General features: G+C 45.8%; 2 protein-coding genes across 6 annotated transcripts in view; both read right to left on the reverse strand.

Annotated features, from left to right (window-relative positions):
• Positions 1–5,401: 5,401 nt before the first annotated feature.
• DPH3 (diphthamide biosynthesis 3) lies at positions 5,402–9,824 on the reverse strand. Its single transcript, XM_069972429.1, has 3 exons — positions 9,614–9,824; positions 7,998–8,072; positions 5,402–5,825 (listed from the first exon to the last, which is right to left on the reverse strand). Exons 1-3 carry the CDS (start codon positions 9,719–9,721, stop codon positions 5,757–5,759), a joined length of 252 nt encoding a protein of 83 aa, XP_069828530.1. The 5' UTR covers positions 9,722–9,824; the 3' UTR covers positions 5,402–5,756.
• Positions 9,825–16,774: 6,950 nt separating this feature from the next.
• SEPTIN10 (septin 10) overlaps positions 16,775–20,414 on the reverse strand; it is a 65,595-nt gene continuing 61,955 nt past the window's right edge. For all 5 annotated transcript variants that reach the window (XM_069970985.1, XM_069970988.1, XM_069970987.1 and 2 more), the window contains one exon: positions 16,775–17,584. In XM_069970985.1, the coding sequence (XP_069827086.1) occupies positions 17,575–17,584 (10 nt within the window). In that variant the 3' untranslated portion in view covers positions 16,775–17,574. The remainder of the gene's footprint in view (positions 17,585–20,414) is intronic.

The following is a 20,414-nucleotide window of genomic DNA, read 5'->3' on the forward strand; positions in this document are numbered from 1 at the left end:
AGTGATTGGCTGAGCGAGCGATCCATCAGCCGAGTATGTGATGTTGCAGCTGGAGGAGGCCGGTGGCTATTGGATATCATTAAGGCAGATCTTCAGGGGCACAGGGACGGGTAACTATATTTTCGTTATTATGTTCCTGCCTCCCCCTGCCTACCTGAGATTTTTTTAGTTTAATGGGACTTCTCCTTTCAAGAGACCTAAGTGGCACGTTATGCTGTTTGCATAGAGTGACTGACAAGTTACTAGCAGTGAGCCAGCATCGCTGGTCACATACACAGCTCTCTGCAAAGTTGCTATAGTAGTGTGAAAGGTTTGGTGCTTGTTATATCTGGTGTAAGTAAGGTGGGCCCAAGGTACCCCAGTCTGGCTGGGCCGGTGCTTCGAAAATCCATAGGATAGGGGATAACAAGCTAAAAAAAAATTCTTTCAAATTAACTGGTGTCAGAAAGTTATATGGATTTGTAATTTACTTCTATTAAAAACCCTCAAGCCGTCCAGTACTTATCAGCTGCTGTATGTCCTTCAGAAAGTGGTGTATTCTTTCCAGTGTGACACATTGCTCTCTGCTGCCACCTCTGTCCATGTCAGGAACTTACTTTGGACAGTTCCTGACATGGACAGAGGTGGCAGCAGAGATCACTGTGTCAGACTGGAAAGAATACACCACTTTAAATTACAAATTTTTGGCAACAGGTTTTTTTAATTTTTTTTGTGGAGTATCCCATTAATACTGTGGACTATTTTACTTTTAAACAACCTGACAACCCCTTTCGTACAGTCAATTCCATTTTCCAGTGATCAACTAATCGGGTGATCACTGATTTCCTATGAAAGCCTACGAATGTAGTGTTACATGCCACCCATACTGTCTTTACTCTGGGGGATTTCCAGGTAGGGATCCCCTTCTTCTCTATTCAGTTCAGCAGCTTTATGTATAATCCTCTTTGGCTGCCCTTTCCACATACAATTACATCAGATTGTCAGCCGTCTCCTTCATGTAAACAAATCCGCCGTATATAACCGTATACCAGTGGATTCTAAACTGAGTGACAGGAAATGCTGGGAATTGTAGTGTATAGACATTTCTGTGAACCACAAGTGTCCCTCCAAAAAGATGGGAGGTATGGAGGAAGGGCTGACTGCAAAGTATTATGGGGAAGCTTGATGTCATGTGTTTTTAGTCATCATCATCTTAATCATAAGCTTTACAGCAATGGAGCAGCTATATCAGCCTGCCAGAGACAAAACACGGTCTGATTCGCCTATAGCAACCAATCACAGCTCACCTTTCATATCTTAACAAGCTCTTATAAAATTAAAGCTGAGTTTTGATTGGTGGCTATGGGCAGATTAGACTGTCTAAGTTGCACATGGCAACCAATCACAGTTCAGCTTTTATTTTGTCAGAATAATCTGAGAAAGCTGAGCTGTGATTGGTTGCTATGGGCCACGTCAAACCATATTATTTAGTGTTCTTAGTGTGGCCAAACCATAAGCTGTTTGCTTGGTCACAAGTGTGTTTAGTGACCTCTGCAGTAAAGTGCATTGCCAGTCATTAATGGGTTAATGCTTCAGATGTGTTTACCTGCAGTAACCATGGCAACCATGCACTGTGATGACAAGCGCCTATGTCATAATGAAGGTTCCATAAAGCAATGCACCGCGCCCTGATCAGTGCCATCTTGGATGCGCCAGAGGACCTTGAGCTTGACTACTTTACTGCCCCCTACCCGTGATGTAATTTGAAGGTTCTAGCAGAGGAAAAGGGGTGGTCTGCTTTAGACTATGCCTTTATCGAGTCTACACCTAGAAGAGATACATCCACCTGCCTAGCCATCAATAAGGTGACATATTTCAGCCAGATCTCTCTCAGATCCACTATATTATATTTATAGTATGATATTACCCTCTAAGCCCAGAGGAGGGGCAACTCTCCAGCCATGGCTCCCTCGAGGTTTCCCCCACAGGGGTTTTTTCCTCACCTGAGTGCTGGAGAGTGACTCTTCGTGAGTCGGGGGTCTGCCATTTTCAGTGTTATGTAATTTTAAATAAAATTGGCACCCTTTTGACACCTGATTACAATGTGTTGTGTCTTTATTTTGTGTTTTTGGTTGAACTTCTTATTCTTGGGAGTTGGGGATCCGTCACATATTGCAAAGTGATAGAGCTGGACATCTGCCTGCTACACAGATCTATCATCTGCACAATAAGCGTAAGTTGGATGGAGCATGTATGTGCGTACCCCTGGATTAAAGGGGCACTCGCATGGTTTATACCTATATCTGCAAGGTCAAAAGGTAGCACATTATTGCAACATGGACACCACCATAAATATACATCATAGTGTATATACACAACTCAGTGGCTCTTTTGTGTGTGGGCAGCATCAGGGGCAAGGTAAAGTATTGCACCCGCACACACATACATCCAGGTGTGTCCTTGGTAGCTCCCCCCCCTGCAAAATCCAGAGGATACACAATGGAAAGTGCAGCTCCGGCCACACTCTGCAATGGTGAATTGGGATGCGGCGCACAAGGATTTTACAGCATATTTTATGTAAAAAATAGGTGAAAAAATGTAGGTGACAAAATGCAAGAGCTATGGCCTTTTAAACATGAGGAGGGCTTGGTCCTTAAGGGGTTAAGGAAGCGCTACGAGGGCATGAGGACGGGTATGTATACTTTTGTTATTATATTCCCACACCCCTGCCTACCTGAAATTTGTTAGTTTCATGGGACTTCTCCTTTCAAGATACTTATGTGGCACATTATGCTGTTTGCATAGAGTGACAAGTTACTAGCAGTGAGCTAGCATCGCTGGTCACATACAGTGTCGGACTGGCCCACCAGAGGATCCTCCGGTCGGACCCCAGCTCAGAACTTGCAGTAACACTGACTGACATGTCATTTCTCACTAGTTCTTTATTGGTGGGTCCCAGGATAATTTCCTCTGGCAGGCCCCAGGTATCTTAGTCCAACACTGGTCACATACACAGTGCTGTGCAAAGTTGCTATAGTAACGTGAAAAGAATGACGCTGGTTATATCTGGTGTAAGTAGTGTGGGCCCCAAGAATTAAATTCCCTGGTGGGCCCAAGGTACCCCAGTCCGACACTGCTATATCGCACAGGGGATTAGGTAAACTATGGACTCTGGGCTAGTCCCCCAAATTGTCTGTGAAATACCCCAATATTTTGTGATTTACTAAAGCAAACAAGCCAGATATTGTTGGGTACTAATAAAAAGAAACTATAAGCAGGTTAGAAGAAGCTAACCTGCTGATATCTTCCTATAGCGCACAGGAGCTGAGGAGGAAGGTAAGTTCCTTACCTTTATCCTTCATGGCCTTTTTATGATACTAGCAGTTTACTCCCTATGCTTATAAGGTGTAGAAGGGGCAGATCAGTATATGGGGGTGGTAGTCCCGCTTCCAGTGCACCCAAAACACCAAAGCATATGGAGTAACCTGCCAATGTCAGAAACCAGCGCCAAGGATGAAGGCAAGAAACGTTCTTAGTTTCCCTTTAATGATGTTATTCCTGATCATTATGAAAAATTTTATTTCATTTACTCCTCCTCTGGAAGAAGGTTATCATTCTCAGCTATTAGGAGCCCCTTGTTAAAGGGGTTATTCAGCACTATAAAAACATGGCCACTTTTTTCCAGACAGAGGAGAGAAGAAAAAAAGTACCTGGACAGGTATCCTGGCGCTGCCAAAAATTACTTCACAACGAGTGGAGTATAAAACATAAAATGATTGGATTATTGGATAAATTGGATTACAATTGGATTGGATAAAATCAGTAAAAATGTACATAAAATAAGCAATTACGCATTTCGGGAGTTACATCTCCCTTTATTAGGTTACATGCAATCTGATGAAGGGAGATGGAACTCCCGAAACTCGTAATTGCTCATTTTATGTACATTTTTACTGATTTTATCCAATAAATCAGCCATTTTATGTTTTATACTCCACTCATTGTAAAGGAATCTTTGGCAGCGCCAGGATACCGGTCCAGGTACTTTTTTCTTCTCTCCACTGCATGAAACTACGGGTCTTGACACTGGGAGAGTCCTGTTTCCTGGATCCTTCGGCCTACAGCTATCATCCGATGCTACAAGCTACCCCAAAGTGGGGAGATACGCATAAAGCCCAAGGAGCTAAAAGGTGAGAGTCCACCTTTACTTTTACAAGGTGCCATCCTCCTGGCTCCTTTTTTCCTCTTGTCTACTTTCTTCCAGTTCAAGTGTGGTTTGCAGTTAAGCTTCATCCACTTCAATGGAAATGAGTTACAAAAGCTGCACCCAAACTAAAAACAAGCATGGTGCTGTCTCTAGAAGAAAGTGACCATGTTTTTGTAGTGCTGGATAACCCCTTTATTTGCTTCTCTATCAAAGCAGGAAAACCTGGGCACTAAGATGCAGCAGAGTATCAGCTCCTTCCTGGCCCAGGGGGATAAGGGGAGGGGGGCACCTCAGTGAGTGTGATTTACCTTGCTCCAGACCTTTATTACCTTGATGACACCTTCTTCTTATGCAGATATTTTTCTACTGTTCTAAGTATCAGCTGCATATCTTGTATTCTGAAAACTCCACATAGTATGATGGATCCAGAGACTCACAAGTCCCACAGCAGACCCATTTCACTTGTCGAATGCACTGGGAAAGCTTCTCACACATATGCCAGATATATTGAAAGATCCCAATGAACTCAGCATACGCCAAACATATCATCATACACCTTGCTGGTATACTTTTCATTGTATATAGGGTCTGGAGAAAGCAGCGGTCACACATTGGAGAAGTGGTTTGGCATCCTTACTGTCTGCCAACATGGATAATAATCTGCACGGTTGAAGATTAATGAAATGCAAAAGTGGTGAGTGTCTTTCAATACCTTTATTTCTACCTTTGTTGGCAATGACTGCCTGAAGTCCTGAACTTATGGACCTTATCACCTGATGCTGCGTTTGCTCCTATTTAATGCTCTGCCAGGCCTTTACTGCAGTGGTGTTTAGTTGCTGCCTGTTTGTGGCCTTTCTGTCTTAAGTTTAGTAATTAAGGCTTTGTTCACAGACAAGTCAATTCTTTGGGCGGACGACGGAATCCGATGGTGCATATAAAGGTGTCTATGGGGCGAGAGAGCGGTGGATTCCGCACAGAGTCTTCTGACAGAATTACTCTATGTGCATATACCCTTTATGTGGATACCATCAAAGCTAAAAGTCTGGACTTTATGTCCATGTTCAATATATAACTATAACCTGAATATATTTCAGTAAACAGGTAAAAAAAACTAAAGAAAATTTGTGTCAGTGTCCAAATAAATATGGACCCAACTGTATGTAGAAATATAATAATATTTAAGTATGGTGATAAACATTGATTCACACTGGTTAGTAATGCCAATAAAAATATATTTTTATTAAAATAAATATAAACAATTTAAAATCATAATAGTTTTTAGCTTCAGTATATATGTAAACCAGACCAAGCAGAAGAAACACCATGTAAAGTCCTCTTGTAGCGTAACAGTATTAAGGCATTCCCTGATATATAACCGAACTTGTGGGATAGGTTTCAGCAAGGTTGGTAGGCCCCAAATGTGCACGTGCTGACGCTCTCAGTTCTTGTTTAAAAAATAAAACCAAAATAGAAAACTCAAATTTTGCATAAGAGTAAAGAAAAATTTTTTTAAAAAAAAAAATCTGTATTTGTGGTCTAACATCCATCAGGAATTCTTTATTGATGCAAGTCAGCACTTTAAGAGCTCTTTTGTGCTGGATGCTGCTTCTGCGACAACCTCCCCTTTCATAAATTCATCCTGTAATAAATGGAAATAGCACTAAGTAAAGGGAAGACAAATTTAGTTAAAGGGTTTTTATGTAAAATAAGAAAACATAGTGGTCAATAAACAGTCTACAATAAATACCACTCTGATCTATGAGCTCTGTTCTGTACTGGAACTTAGCCCTATTAACCCCTTTTCCAACAGTACATGTATGGCACAGGCATCTACCATACACCTACACAGTACAGGTCAATCCAAAGAATAGATGTCAGTAGCGGCACTCACCAGCTTAGTTAAAACGCTTTATTCCAGGCAGGTGACAAAATACAGTGCAATCCAAAGAAAAGAGCTACCATCGTTTCACGCTATACACGCTTCAATGGACAGGTGTTGTGCTAAATACATCCGGGAGCAAAGCAGGGTTTTTAGGTGGTGGTGGTGATCTTAGCCATCATAGATGCCGTGGTAGACAGTCATTGCAGCCCCCTACAGGAGCCACACCTTGGCTGGGTCCTACCCAGATGGATATCTGGCTAGGCCTGTGTTCTGAAACTCTTAAATGAGGCTCCACAGGCTCTTTTTTGCATATTCATATACCCCAGGGAGCAATGCACCTAGGATTTCACTGTATTGGGCGCTTTAGCTGGCATCAGACAGGGTTATCTTTGGCTGGTCTCCCTGAGATCAGTGAACTGTTTCCCGTATGGCTCAATCAGGAATTGCTCCCACCTAGCCAGAATCCTGCGCCACACTGATGAGGGGCAACACCCTGAAACATCTGTATGTGGATGGATACCTGGCCTTGGTTTTTCCTTATAGGGCCACTTAAAAGGGTATTCCACCCAAAAACTTTTTTCTCATTAAATAGCCCTCCCATAGGTCAACATATTGTTTAAAGCAAGTAATTAAGTGTTGAGCTGTTTTCTTGCAATTTCTCCTAATTTACCCCTGCTGAACACAAAGAAGGAGCTAATCTGAGTAAACTCTGGCTTGCTGCCTGCTCCTGGCCCCCACCTTTTCGAGACGGAGACCTCGTGTTCTCCCTCTCTTCAATGGGCTGGGTTAGCAATTATAACCCTGCCCATTGAAGAGTGCTATGTGACCTGGAGCCAGAGCGGTTCCTAGGCTCCATTCACAACTATCCTCCCTCCATAAAACTAACAGCAGCAGCAGCGAAAGGGACAGTGTGTGTATCTGCAGGTTACTGCACGGAGGAGCCGCTTTGTTGTTTAGCTTCGCTGCCATGGTCTGTCTCTTAACACTGACACCTGAGGCAGAGGCTAAAGGAGGAAGCGGTTTCTCCATTCTCTATCTACACACAGGCTCTGGCTGTGCCTGGAATAGCAGAGCTGTCACACAGGAGGAAGGGGGACAGGTCTCTATGTATACACGGGGGATCGTTGCCAATTCTGTCATTTGGATCACAGACATGCTGTGAATAAGGTTTGGGGTGGATTGAATGCGCCAGCTGGTACCTGACATATAACAAGATGTGGCTCTCCCCCTGATGCATAAGTATAACTCCCATCATGCCCTCATAGATAAAGTTTTCAGAGCATGATGATCATTCCCTGATAAACGTGATCTATGAGGGCATGATGGGAGTTGTACTCCTGCATCAGGAGGAAAGCCACAGGTTGTTATACACTGTAATAAATGAACTGCTGCAGTACTACAACCCACATCATGCCCTGACAGGCTTCATTTATAAGGGTATAATGGGATTTTTCCTTCTGCATCAGCACACAGAGAGAGAGAGAGAGAGAGAGAGAGACAGAGACACACACACACACACTCCCTGGATCAATCAGGAAAAGGCACACTGCATGATGGGAAATTTAGTTTACCTGCTGGCGCCATCTTGCATATAGATTGACTATTAAAAAAAACTTGTAACTCAGGAACAGTGGTAGCTAGAAAGACAGGTGATGGCTCAAAATACTCAGGGGGACTTGGTGAGCAAGAACATCGAGGTTTGGGAATGTTTTATTTTTTACCTCTTGGGTGGAGTACCCCTTTATATGGTGTTTTCCCTACAGGAGCCACCCCTTGGCTAGCCCTCCCCAGGCGGATATCTGGCTAGTCCTGAGTTTTGAGTATACTACTACAGTATACCATCAATATGTGATCAGCACTTCTGGAATGCTGGAATGATAAGCCCCATCACTATATGAGAAATAACTGAGACACGTAACCTGCCCTCACCTTGTCATAGATAACCTTCACTATTAGTGAACAGCTCGGACAAGTCGCAACCTCTTCTCCATTTTCCAGGTCTTCCTAAAATACACCAAGCAATGGACACAAATGTTAGAAACATTGTGAGAAGCAGAAGATATGCCTTACATGAAGTCATAAAGAGATATTCAAATGGTATAAAACACACTACAGATAACCAAACTGAAAGGGGCATCACACACCTAGAACACCTTTCCCGAACATTGTTTTCACAAAAAAAAAAAAAAAAAAAATCACTCCACTTTTCGACATAGACCAGGTTCACATGACACTGCTTTACCTTACATCTCATAGTATCCCATCACCCTCACATGCTATACTAGCCAAATCCTCATCTAATTCTGGCCACAGTCCTGAAAGGGGTACAGCCCCAATAGTGCTGGGGATGCTGAGGAGGTAGGTAGGTGTCTCACCCTCCTCCTCGACGCCGGCCCCATGTTGTTAGTCAGAGTAAATTCTGCTCCGGAGCACCGCCGTGTCATTTGGTCCATCCCCTCCATTAGAAGGGGCGGGCTGGATGACGCAGCGGTGCTCCTAATGGTGCTCTGGAGCAGAGTTTCCCCCTGATTAACAACACGGGACCGGAGCCTAGGAGGAAGGTAAGACACATAGGCTCCTCCTCAGTATCCATAGTGCTAAAAGGGGCTATCAGGTTAGATTCATCTGACCTGTGGATAGTTCCCCTTGAAGGTGTGAACGAAGCCTTATAGGGGACATCAGTACTGAGAGAGTGACAGTGCCGGCTGCCATGAGATTACACCTAATATGCTTTCATAGCCGTGCACTTGGCCTCTGATCGGGTCATCTCTAGCAGGGTGGAGCAGCCTATGGGCCCTATTCCACCGGACGATTATTGTTCAGATTATTGTTTAGATTATTGTTAAATCGTCTGAATCTAAACGATAATCGTTCATTTTAATAGCAGTTAATGACTAACGACCGAACGAGAAATCGTGATCGTTTAATAAGACCTGGACCTTTTTTTATCATTGCTCGTTCGCAAATCGTTCGCATTGAATAAGACATCGTTAGGTCATTCGCAGTAGTGACGACCGCAAATAGCGACGACAAGACGACCACAAGAACGATCATAAGTAACGATTATGGTTCCATGTAAATGGGTGAACGATTTCAGGTCTTTTGCAATAGCGGTCGTCTATGGATCGTTTATTGTTAATGATTATGCAAACGATAATCGTCCGGTGGAATAGGGCCCTAAGTGTAGCCCACACCTCTATTGCCAGACTTAGAGGGACACCTTCATCCTGGTCACTGGTCAGACCCCAGCAACTGATAGATGTGTCAGGAGAAGCAGCTATGGGGGGGGGGGTCTCTCCAGGATTCACAGGAAGATCATAGCTGCTATACATACAAGACCACCACAGTGTCTGTATAGTGACACTAACATCACATGACCCAGAGCTGGATGACAGATATCACGTGACACTTCCTGATGCCATCACTGCAGCGCCCCATAAGTTATCACAGTCCGGGAGGCCCCGTGTAACCATGGCTGCATCACTCTCCGGGACCCCTCCATAGGAGCCCGTGCCCAGGCGGGAGATCAGTGATCAGCACTGTACCTTGGTAATGGCGAACCGATCTCCGCACGGACAGGGGTAATAATAGGTCTCTGTGTCCTCGTCGTACTCGAAGTCCTCGATCTCCACCTCATCGTGATAAACCGCCATCCCGGCGCCCAGACAGGTGATAACAGCCGGTCACACCGAGCGTGGGCTCCTCACATACACGCCACCTCCCGTCGCTGTATCCAGTACGTCATCCGCCCACTTCCGGTTTAGGCTCCGCCCATTTTCCATCCTGGCAGCCGAGCGTTTACTTGCGGAAGACAACAGCCAGGGGGCGCCCGTCCTGCGGGGACTGATGGCAGAGGTGTGGAGCGCCTCAGTGGCGGCCGGCTGCGGCTCTCTATAGGGCGAACAAGGGCTGCCTGCAGGCGGCTAGCTGATTGCGTTTTCATGAATCCTCAGTGTGTGAATATTGCCCAGGTTTTCATTATTTAGCTGGTAATAGATGGAAGGATTGTTTGTCCAGGCAGTGATAAGTTATGCGCCGACTACAGAAGCTGCAGAACCACTAACAGGACATGCTGAGAAATCATTGGCTTCTTACCTTGTGGTGGTTTACACAGAGAGATTTATCTGGCAGAAGCCAAAGCCAGGAACAGACTATAAATAGAGATGAGCCAACCGGGTTCGAGTCGATCCGAACCCGAACGTTCGGTATTTGATTAGCGGTGGCTGCTGAACTTGGATAAAGCTCTAAGGTTGTCTGGAAAACATGGATACAGCCAATGACTATATCCATGTTTTCCACATAGCCTTAGGGCTTTATCCAACTTCAGCAGCCACCGCTAATCAAATACCGAACAGGCCCGGACTGGTAATCTGGCAAGCCGGGCAAATGCCCGCTGGGCTGGCCAGATTACCAGTCCGTGGGCTGCCCGGGCTGCATCAAAAAAAAAAAAATCACCGCCGCGGCCCGTTTCTCTTCCCCGTCCGCTTCTGCCCGCTCCGGTCACCGCAGTCCGCTCGGTCCGCCTCCTGTCACCGGATCACAGCCTCTGCCCCCTCCGGTCACTGCAGCCCGCTCGGCCCGCCCCTGACGTGCGCCGCTAATCCAATCAACGTGGGGCTGCTGCGGCCGGCCGTGGAACGCGTGTTACGTGCACCGCAGCGGCCCCACGCTGCTCTACGTTGATTGGATTAGCGGCGCACGTCAGGGGCGGGCCGAGCGGGCTAAGGTGACTTTAGCGGGCAGAGGCTGTGATCCGGTGACAGGAGGCGGGCCGAGCGGGCTGCGGTGACCGGAGCGGGCAGAGGCGGGCTCCGGTGACAGGATGCGGGCTGCGGTGACCGAGGCGGGCTCCGGTGACAGGAGGCGGACCGAGCGGGCTGTGGTGATAGGAGGTAACAGGAGCGGGCTGCAGAGACCGGGGGCCATCTATAAAGGAGGGGGGAGAAGAGAGAGGGGGGCCATCTGTAAAGTAGGGGGGAGAAGAGAGGGGGCCATCTATAAAGGAGGGGGGAGAAGAGAGAGGGGGGTCATCTATAAAGGAGGGGGGAGAAGAGAGAGGGGGCCATCTATAAAGTAGGGGGGGGAAGAGAGAGGGGGGCCATCTATAAAGGAGGGGGGAGAAGAGAGGGGGCCATCTATAAAGGAGGGGGGAGAAGAGAGAGGGGGCCATCTATAAAGGAGGGGGGAGAAGAGAGAGGGGGCCATCTATAAAGTAGGGGGGAGAAGAGAGAGGTGGGCCATCTATAAAGGAGGGGGGAGAAGAGAGAGAGGGGGGCCATCTATAAAGGAGGGGGGAGAAGAGAGGGGGTCATCTATAAAGGAGGGGGGAGAAGAGAGAGGGGGCCATCTATAAAGTAGGGGGGGAAGAGAGAGGGGGGCCATCTATAAAGGAGGGGGGAGAAGAGAGAGGGGGCCATCTATAAAGGAGGGGGGAGAAGAGAGAGGGGGCCATCTATAAAGGAGGGGGGAGAAGAGAGAGGGGGCCATCTATAAAGTAGGGGGGAGAAGAGAGAGGGGGGCCATCTATAAAGGAGGGGGGAGAAGAGAGAGGGGGGCCATCTATAAAGGAGGGGGGAGAAGAGAGGGGGGCCATCTATAAAGGAGGGGGGAGAAGAGAGGGGGCCATCTATAAAGGAGGGGGGAGAAGAGAGAGGGGGCCATCTATAAAGTAGGGGGGAGAAGAGAGAGGGGGGCCATCTATAAAGGAGGGGGGAGAAGAGAGAGGGGGGCCATCTATAAAGGAGGGGGGAGAAGAGAGAGGGGGCCATCTATAAAGTAGGGGGGAGAAGAGAGAGGGGGCCATCTATAAAGGAGGGGGAAGAAGAGAGAGGGGGCCATCTATAAAGGAGGGGGGAGAAGAGAGAGGGGGGCCATCTATAAAGGAGGGGGGAGAAGAGAGAGGGGGGCCATCTATAAAGGAGGGGGGAGAAGAGAGGGGGCCATCTATAAAGGAGGGGGGAGAAGAGAGAGGGGGCCATCTATAAAGTAGGGGGGAGAAGAGAGAGGGGGCCATCTATAAAGGAGGGGAGAAGAGAGAGGGGGCCATCTATAAAGGAGGGGGGAGAAGAGAGAAGGGGCCATCTATAAAGGAGGGGGGAGAAGAGAGAGGGGGCCATCTATAAAGGAGGGGGGAGAAGAGAGAGGGGGGCATCTATAACAGAGGGGGGCATCTATAAGGGAGGGGGAGAAGAGAGAGGGGGCCATCTATAAAGGAGGGGGGAGAAGAGAGAGGGGGCCATCTATAAAGGAGGGGGGAGAAGAGAGAGGGGGCCATCTATAAAGGAGGGGGGAGAAGAGAGAGGGGGCCATCTATAAAGGAGGGGGGAGAAGAGAGAGGGGGGCATCTATAACAGAGGGGGGCATCTATAAGGGAGGGGGAGAAGAGAGAGGGGGCCATCTATAAAGGAGGGGGGAGAAGAGAGAGGGGGCCATCTATAACGTAGGGGGGAGAAGAGAGGGGGGCCATCTATAAAGGAGGGGGGAGAAGAGAGAGGGGGCCATCTATAAAGTAGGGGGGAGAAAAGAGAAGGGGCCATCTATAAAGGAGGGGGGAGAAGAGAGAGGGGGCCATCTATAAAGGAGGGGGGAGAAGAGAGAGGGGGCATCTATAACAGAGGGGGCCATCTATAAGAGAGGGGGCCATCTATAAGGGGGCTACATAGAGGGATGCATATACAATAAGGGGGTCACAAAGTCAGCCTACCCACTAAATGAGGGTGTAAAGGGGACAGTACAGATGTGCAGTTAGTATAGAGATGAGGATGGTGTCAGAGTGAGGAGCCTAATATGTCTGTCTGCGGTGACATTAGTCAGTATGCGGTGGGATTAGTCAGTATGCGGTGGTATTAGTCAGTATGCGGTGGTATTAGTCAGTGTGTGGTGGTATTAGTATGTGGAGGTGTCAGTCAGTATGCTGTGATATTAGTTAGTATGTGGTGGTATTAGTTAGTATGCGGTGACATTAGTCAGTATGCGGTGGTATTAGTCAGTATGCAGTGGTATTAGTCAGTATGTGGTGGTATTAGTTAGTATGTGGTTGTATTAGTCAGTATGCGGTGGTATTAATCAGTATGTGGTGGTATTAGTCAGTGTGTGGTGGTATTAGTCAGTATGTGGTGGTGGTGTTAAACTGAGCACAGTGACCGGGCCAGAAGCAGTCTGTCTCTGTACACTGTGTAGTGGTGATGACCTGTAACTGCAGCTCAGCTACATAGTACAGAGACAGAAGCTTCTGACCCCATTTACTGTGTTATTATCTGTAATTCCAGTCATGGCCGTGATGATACATGTAGCCGTGCTGCACTCACAACATCCTCTCATAATTTATCACCGCACGGTGAGTGGGCCTGTGTGCTCGGAAATGCCAGGGCTGATTTTTAGTCCCAGTCCGGCCCTGATACCGAACGTTCGGATCGACTCGAGCATGCTCCAGGTTCGCTCATCTCTAATCTGGAACTTCAAATTTGCTGTAGATCCTGTACGTGTGAACACACCCTGAAGAAGAGATGAGTGAACTTAAAGTGACACTGTCACCCCCTATTTGCATTGTGACTGCGCTCCACAGGTGTAAAGGGTAAATGTTACAGCTTTCATTTTATATCATACCTCATGGTGCTTGTTCTGGTAAAAAATTGTTTTTATCATCCATGATGTCATCACCGCATAGGCCCCGCACCCTCATCGGCCATTAGAAGGGCCAGCCTAAAGCTCTAGGCCCCACGCCAATGGCAGCTGAAGGGGGCGGGGCCTATGCGGCGATGACCACAGATGGGGGATAAGTGGTGCTAGGGGCGGAGCAATGTGGCACAAAGGCCACGAGGCCCCGCCCACATATACCAATCCACAGGTGATAAAAACCACTTTTTACCAGAACAAGTACCATGAGGTATAATATAAAATAAGTAATGAAAGCTGTAACATTTACCCTTTACACCTGTGGAGAGCAGTCAGAATGCAAAAAGGGGGTGACAGTGTCACTTTAAGTGTAAAGCAACTGCATGGATACAGCCACAGGCTAAGGCTGCATCTATACAGTTCTCGGGCTGCAGCCACCTTCTCCAGGCAGTGGGATTCAAAGGCCGATTGTTCAGGTTTGCGTGAACCCAAACTTTCAGCAAGTTCACTCATTTCTAATCATAATTTATTTCAGTATATAAGGACCCCTAGAGCTGTGTTCTCACACAACAGACTTGTTACAAAGATTTCTGTGACTATCCAGTCATCTGAATAAGGCTTGCAGAAACCCCATGCAGACTTATAAAAAAGATTTTAAGGCACAGAAATTTATGCAATAAAATCTACTGCATGTAAACATATACTTTCACATATATCTAGTGGCCTCCCCCCCGGCTCCAGAGAAAAACACTGGAGGGAAACTGCCACTTGATCTGATCCCGTTCATTTCAATGGCACAGTTCATATGTGAATGCCGGACATGCTTCCATCTGAATACCGGACAGGAGAACGCATCTTGCTGTGTTCCCCCATCCATCTTGTCCAAGTATTGATGTCTTATTAAAAAAAAAATATATATATGTATAGAATATCTCGTGACAAATTATGCATTTCTGAGAAAACTTCCCCAATGTTTCTTGGCTTCATTGAGCCTGCACTACATGGGAACTCCGAAAACCAAGTAAAGTGGATACCATTGCTTTTTATGCAACAATAGCATCTTGACTAGAGATGAGCGAACCAGGTTCGAGTCCATCCGAACCCGAACGATCAGCATTTGATTAGCGGGGGCTGCTGAACTTGGATAAAGCTCTAAGGTTGTCTGGAAAACATGGATACAGCCAATAACTATATCCATGTTTTCCACATAGCCTTAGGGCTTTATCCAACGTCAGCAGCCACCGCTAATCAAATGCCGAACGTTCAGGTTCGGATGGACTCGAGTATGCTCCAGGTTCGCTCATCTCTAGTCATGTCCAATCCCTCAGAACTAGAATGGCACACATTCCTAAAATATTTAAAAGGGGTTATGCAGACTTAGAAAAAACATGGCTGCCTTCTTCCAGAAACGGCACCTCCTGTGCTCAGTTTTGATGGTTTTTCAGCTAAGTTCCATTGAAGTGGTTCTGTTTTTACAAGAAAGTAGCTGCGCTCCTTCTATTTCTGGATAACCATTAATGCTGACTATAGGGGCCTTCCACACTACGGAATTGGCGGCAAAATTCTGTACGGTATCGTCCCGAATCCTGCCTGCTATGTGTTTCAAAGGAAGGCCTTGTGCGCCTCTCTGCTCAAAGAATGGACATGTCGCCGATTCCGTAGTGTGAGCGCACTGTAGCTTACTTAGTATGGGGTTACTGGTTGCTGTTTGGGCAGAGTGCCTGTGCTCACCTCCGTCCATTGCAGAAAAAATAAACGTGAGCATCAGAAGTGGACCATGTGGCCATGGAAGAAGGTGGCCTAGTCTGATAAGTCAAGTTTTCATTTGTTATATCATGTGTATGTTTGTGTTACTTACCTGGGAAAAACATGGCACCAGGATATATTACAAAAACGGCATGCCAGCAAACACAGCATGATGCTCTGGGTAAGTTTTAGTGGCAACAATGCATTCTGCCCTTACTTTGATATACACTAACCTACCTCACCATTGTTGCAAACACGTTTACAGTGACAGTATTTCGTAATGGCAGTGGCCACTTTGATCAAGATAATGCTCCCTGCCAGACTGCAGATCTTGTTCAGGAATGGTTTTAGGGATATGACAGAAATGGATATCCCTGAAGAGCACGGCTATGATATTCTATAAGGAGGTATGCTGCACCTATCCTAAGATAATAAGAAAGTTATCTCAAAAGGGCAGACTAGATGGACCAGGTGGTCTTTTTCTGACGACATACTTCTAAAAAGTCCAAATCCGTCTTTTGACATTTTTACTGGCTACTATAATTTGGGGGAGGAGTGGAATCCCTTTATAGGATCTTTCACGATTGGTCAGAATATGTCACCATTCCAGCCCTCTCTACTGCCTTTGTTAATGTCCCTGCAACAACATTTCCAAGTAAACTGCAGCTGGTGATTGGCCATGTGCAAGAGACACATCATCAGTGGGGCACCGAGAGAGTGTCATGCAGGAAAGGATGCGGTAAGAATTAGGAACTAAGGTAAAACAAGATAAGTATACCATATTTGTTATTTTATAACCGGTAATAATTTTTTTTTTTTTTAATAATTTTTTTTAAAGTGAATGCACCACTTTGTGTAATAATTTTTTTATATGACCTGGTCAGAACCGGCATATAGATCCTAGTGGCGCCGTCCCTTTTTCAAACTGCTGCCCGCTTCCCACCATCTGTGCCAATTTCTTCATATGCAATTAGAGCTGCTCAGTACACTAGAGGCGGCCACAGCGGCCCCAGGTGACCGATATCCCCTCCATTATGCAGTCAAACTTCATTCTAAAAGAGGGGCATCACCCGTGGGTAGATATTGATGCACTGGGGGTTGCTGGTCCTGCCCGCAGTGCACCGAGTGGTCCTAATTGCACTGCTAAATGTTATTTCAATTTTATTACGCAAAGTGGTACATTCGCTTTAAGCAAGTTGGACAACCCATGCGAGTTTGTCTGCCCATATGTGTACAGGGTAGGGATCCGCAGCGGGTCTCGCTGCGGATCCGCCTAGTGAGTTTGTGCCCTTACTTAGTTCTCAAAACATTAACACAATGAGAAACTATAAAAAAAAAACACAGCATGCCAAATAATATTACTTTATGTTGTTCAATCAAAATGTAACAAAAGTTTTTTGTTTTTTTTTAAAAAGCAATAAATGTGAATAGAAAATAATTGTTCTACGTGTAACTGCTTCTATGGAGGGTTACCAAGGGTGGTCTGGTTCTACATTTACGAGTAATAAACCCCTTACTGATATGTTAGAACGTTGTACATTTCTGACTGGAATTTATAAATTGGCAGATCCAAATATGACCTGAAATGAGAAAGACCGAAGGGGCCTCCGCACACGTGTGGAACATAAAGGATATGTATGTGCTTTGCATCAGTCACCATGTGATCGCAGCCGGCCCACTGAATCATCCCACAGATTGTCAACATGTATGACCATGTGTGAACAACACTTTCTTCTGCAGCTTTTTACCTGGCTTCAATTCAATATAAAATCTCTTCTCTGTAAGAGAAGAATACTCCATAGGCTTTCTACGTTGCACATACAGCCAAGCACATTCCCTCTCATTACATACATATAAACACATTTCATCTATGAACAGTCTTGTAACAAATCTGCAGCCCAACAGTCTTTTATTTTCCTTTGGTACGAGCTTCGGAGGTCTGTCTCATGGCAGGGTTACTATGAATCTGGAGTGTCAGCTGTAGTTCTTTCTTCACTGGCAATATTTATGGCATCTTATCTTTTGCTTAAAGTAGTCTGGGTATCAGGAACACATTGTGTTGTATGAAGTACAAAAAGAATTAAAAAAAAAAGTAAAAAAAAAAATTGTAGGCCCACTTCTGTAGTATCATTGCAGGACTATCCGATCACATGAAACTGGAAGACAAAGAACCAACAAATGGAAAGTGAACTACTGATCATTATTATATACTCCCCAAGCAAAGCCAATATGGACACATTCTATATTATGGATGCAAGTCATTGGACCTGCATTCAGGCTGCAAGACTGAAATATTGATGCAAGAAGACATTTATATTATGCAGCTGTGAACCCAGACTTTCATACTTTGCTCTGTACTTAAAGGGGTTATCCAGCTCTACAAAAACATGGCCACTTTTCCACCTCTCTTGTCTCTTAGTTCAGGTGTGGTTTGCAATTAAAGGGAACCAATCAGCCCGTTTGGGCTAATATGGTTCCCTTGAGCATTGTATAAAGCACCTGGAGCGGCCCCTGCACATACCGGCCGCAGCAGGTGCTTTATAATGGAGAAAATGACTTTTATTCCCCGGCTCGTGACTAGATACGAGCGGGGAAGTAGTCATGGTGGGCGGCTCCCCGCTCGTATCTAGTCACTGCGAGAGAGGCCAGTAACGGACCAGTGACTAGATACGAGCGGGGAGCCGCCCACCATGACTACTTCCCCGCTCGTATCTAGTCACGAGCCGGGGAATAAAAGTCACTTTCTCCGTTATAAAGCACCTGCAGCGGTCGCGGCCGCTCCAGGTGCTTTATGCAATGCTAAAGGGAACCATATCGGCTCAAACGGGCTGATTGGTTCCCTTTAAGTTCCATTTACTTTAATGGAACTGAGTTTGAAACCCCACCCAATCTGGAGACAAGAGTGAGAAAAGTGGCCATGTTTTTGCAGCGCTGGATAACCCCTTTAAATGAAATTCTTTTGTTACTTATAATAATAATAATAAATTTATTTGTATAGCGCCAACAGATTCCGCAGCGCTTATTGTTGGAAACGTGATGCAGTAACAAACAATGTAAAATGCAACTACACCGCAACCTAATTGTGTTTATTCACCCTCATTCTTGTTATTGTGTACAGACATTGATGTTCCATAATTGATTAACATTGGCTATATGGCAGCATATATAAAATGATGTACTTTTAGGTGAGATGAGCACAACCTGAGCATGATCTTTTGGCATTTCAATACCGGTGGCTGAAGAAGTTGGATGAAGCCCTGCTTCTGCAGCCACTGGTATTCAAATGGCGGGTTCAGACTCCGGAATTCACACGGATAAGTTCCGCCGAATTATGTCGCTATAACGCGCTCACGGCCGCTCGCCTTTAAGCCAGCTCCATAGACACCATTCTTTGGGTTGGCTGATTCCGCTATCTGCCGAAAGAATCGGCGTGTCAATTCTTTCGGCGGAATGCAGAATCCGTCCGTGCATAGAATGGTGTCTATGGCACGGACGGAGAGGCGCACGGCCGTGAGCGCGTACAGGCAACGCAATCTGCTGGATTTTATCCGCGAGAATTCCGTAGTCTGAACCTGCCCAAATGCTGAATGATTGGTCTAATGGGTCCACAAACGACTCTGAAAAGGAGGATGCTGAGCAGTGGTGAACACATACATTGTTACTGTCCTTAACCAAATATCAATTATAAGAATTCTTATCTCTCAGACTAAAATGGAGAGAAGCCCATTGTAACGCTGGTCCTTTTATGACTAGTCATGCCCCCAATTTACATGTTTGGTAAATGTATAAGTGTTAATAAGCACACCTGACCAACAAGTGTTGTCTAGTAATACTAGGCAGAAGCTCCTACGAACCAGTCTGCTTGTAAATCATTCCCAGCAATGTTTCATTGCAAAGTTGAAAGGGATATTTCCATCTCAAATACCACAAATACACCTCTTGTATGCGGATAGTGCTCCATTCATTCTCTAAAGGCCTTTGGCTATGACACAGGTTGTGCAGCTCTAGTATTGTGCTGCATCATGGAATAATGTAAGGGTACTATTACACGGAACGATAATCGGCCCAATTCGGCCGATTATCACTACGTGTAATAAAGACAACGATCAGCCGATGATCGTTGTCATCGGCTGATCGTTGATATAGGTTAGAACCTATAATTGTCAGGCGCCGACTGCGCACAGATACGTGTAATAGCGGTATGTGGCCGGTGACTGACGATATACATTACCTATCAACGCTCCAGGGCTGCTCCTGCGGTCCGCTTCTCCCCAGGTCACATGCGCTCTAGCTTCAGGGCGTCCTGTCTGAGCTGACAGGCCACTCAGCCAATCACAGGCCGGGACCGCCGCGGCCTGTGATTGGCTGAGCGACCTGTCAGCTGACAGGCCTCTCTGAAGCTAGAGCGTGCGGGACCTGGGGAGAAGCGGACCGCAGCAGCAGCCCTGGAGCGTGGATAGGTAAAGTATACCATCTAAGCAAGGGCTGCAAGGACATCAGTAACGATGTCCTTGCAGCCCTTGTTAAACGATTACACTAGTCAACAAATTTTCAAAAGTTGTTTGGTTCAGAAATAAAATTATCCATTTCTTAATGATTTTATGTGCTGAATTCAAATATCACAAGGAAAAATGTTAATTGGCTTTAGTTTCTATGTTATGGAAGAGTTCTCATGTTACTGTTTTGTGAATTGTATAGAATACAGTATAATAGCCGACATAATTATTACTTCTGCAATCATAAGGAAGCAAGATTACTGTTCATAAACTTTTGAAATATATTCATAGGAAACTTAGTTCTATCTGACATCAACTACAATTTACAGGCATATCCAAGAATTTTTACAAATTATGTATTGAACTCTGGAATGTAGGTTCTTATCCAATGGCTTCTCGGTGCATTTACACATGTCTTTTGTATTCATACATGGGATTATCTCTGATAACTGTCCAACAGTAATCTGCAAGCATTGATGGGTTCCATTTA

The sequence above is a fragment of the Dendropsophus ebraccatus genome, chromosome 5 (assembly GCF_027789765.1).
Source record: "Dendropsophus ebraccatus isolate aDenEbr1 chromosome 5, aDenEbr1.pat, whole genome shotgun sequence".
Classification (NCBI taxonomy): Eukaryota; Metazoa; Chordata; class Amphibia; order Anura; family Hylidae; genus Dendropsophus; species Dendropsophus ebraccatus.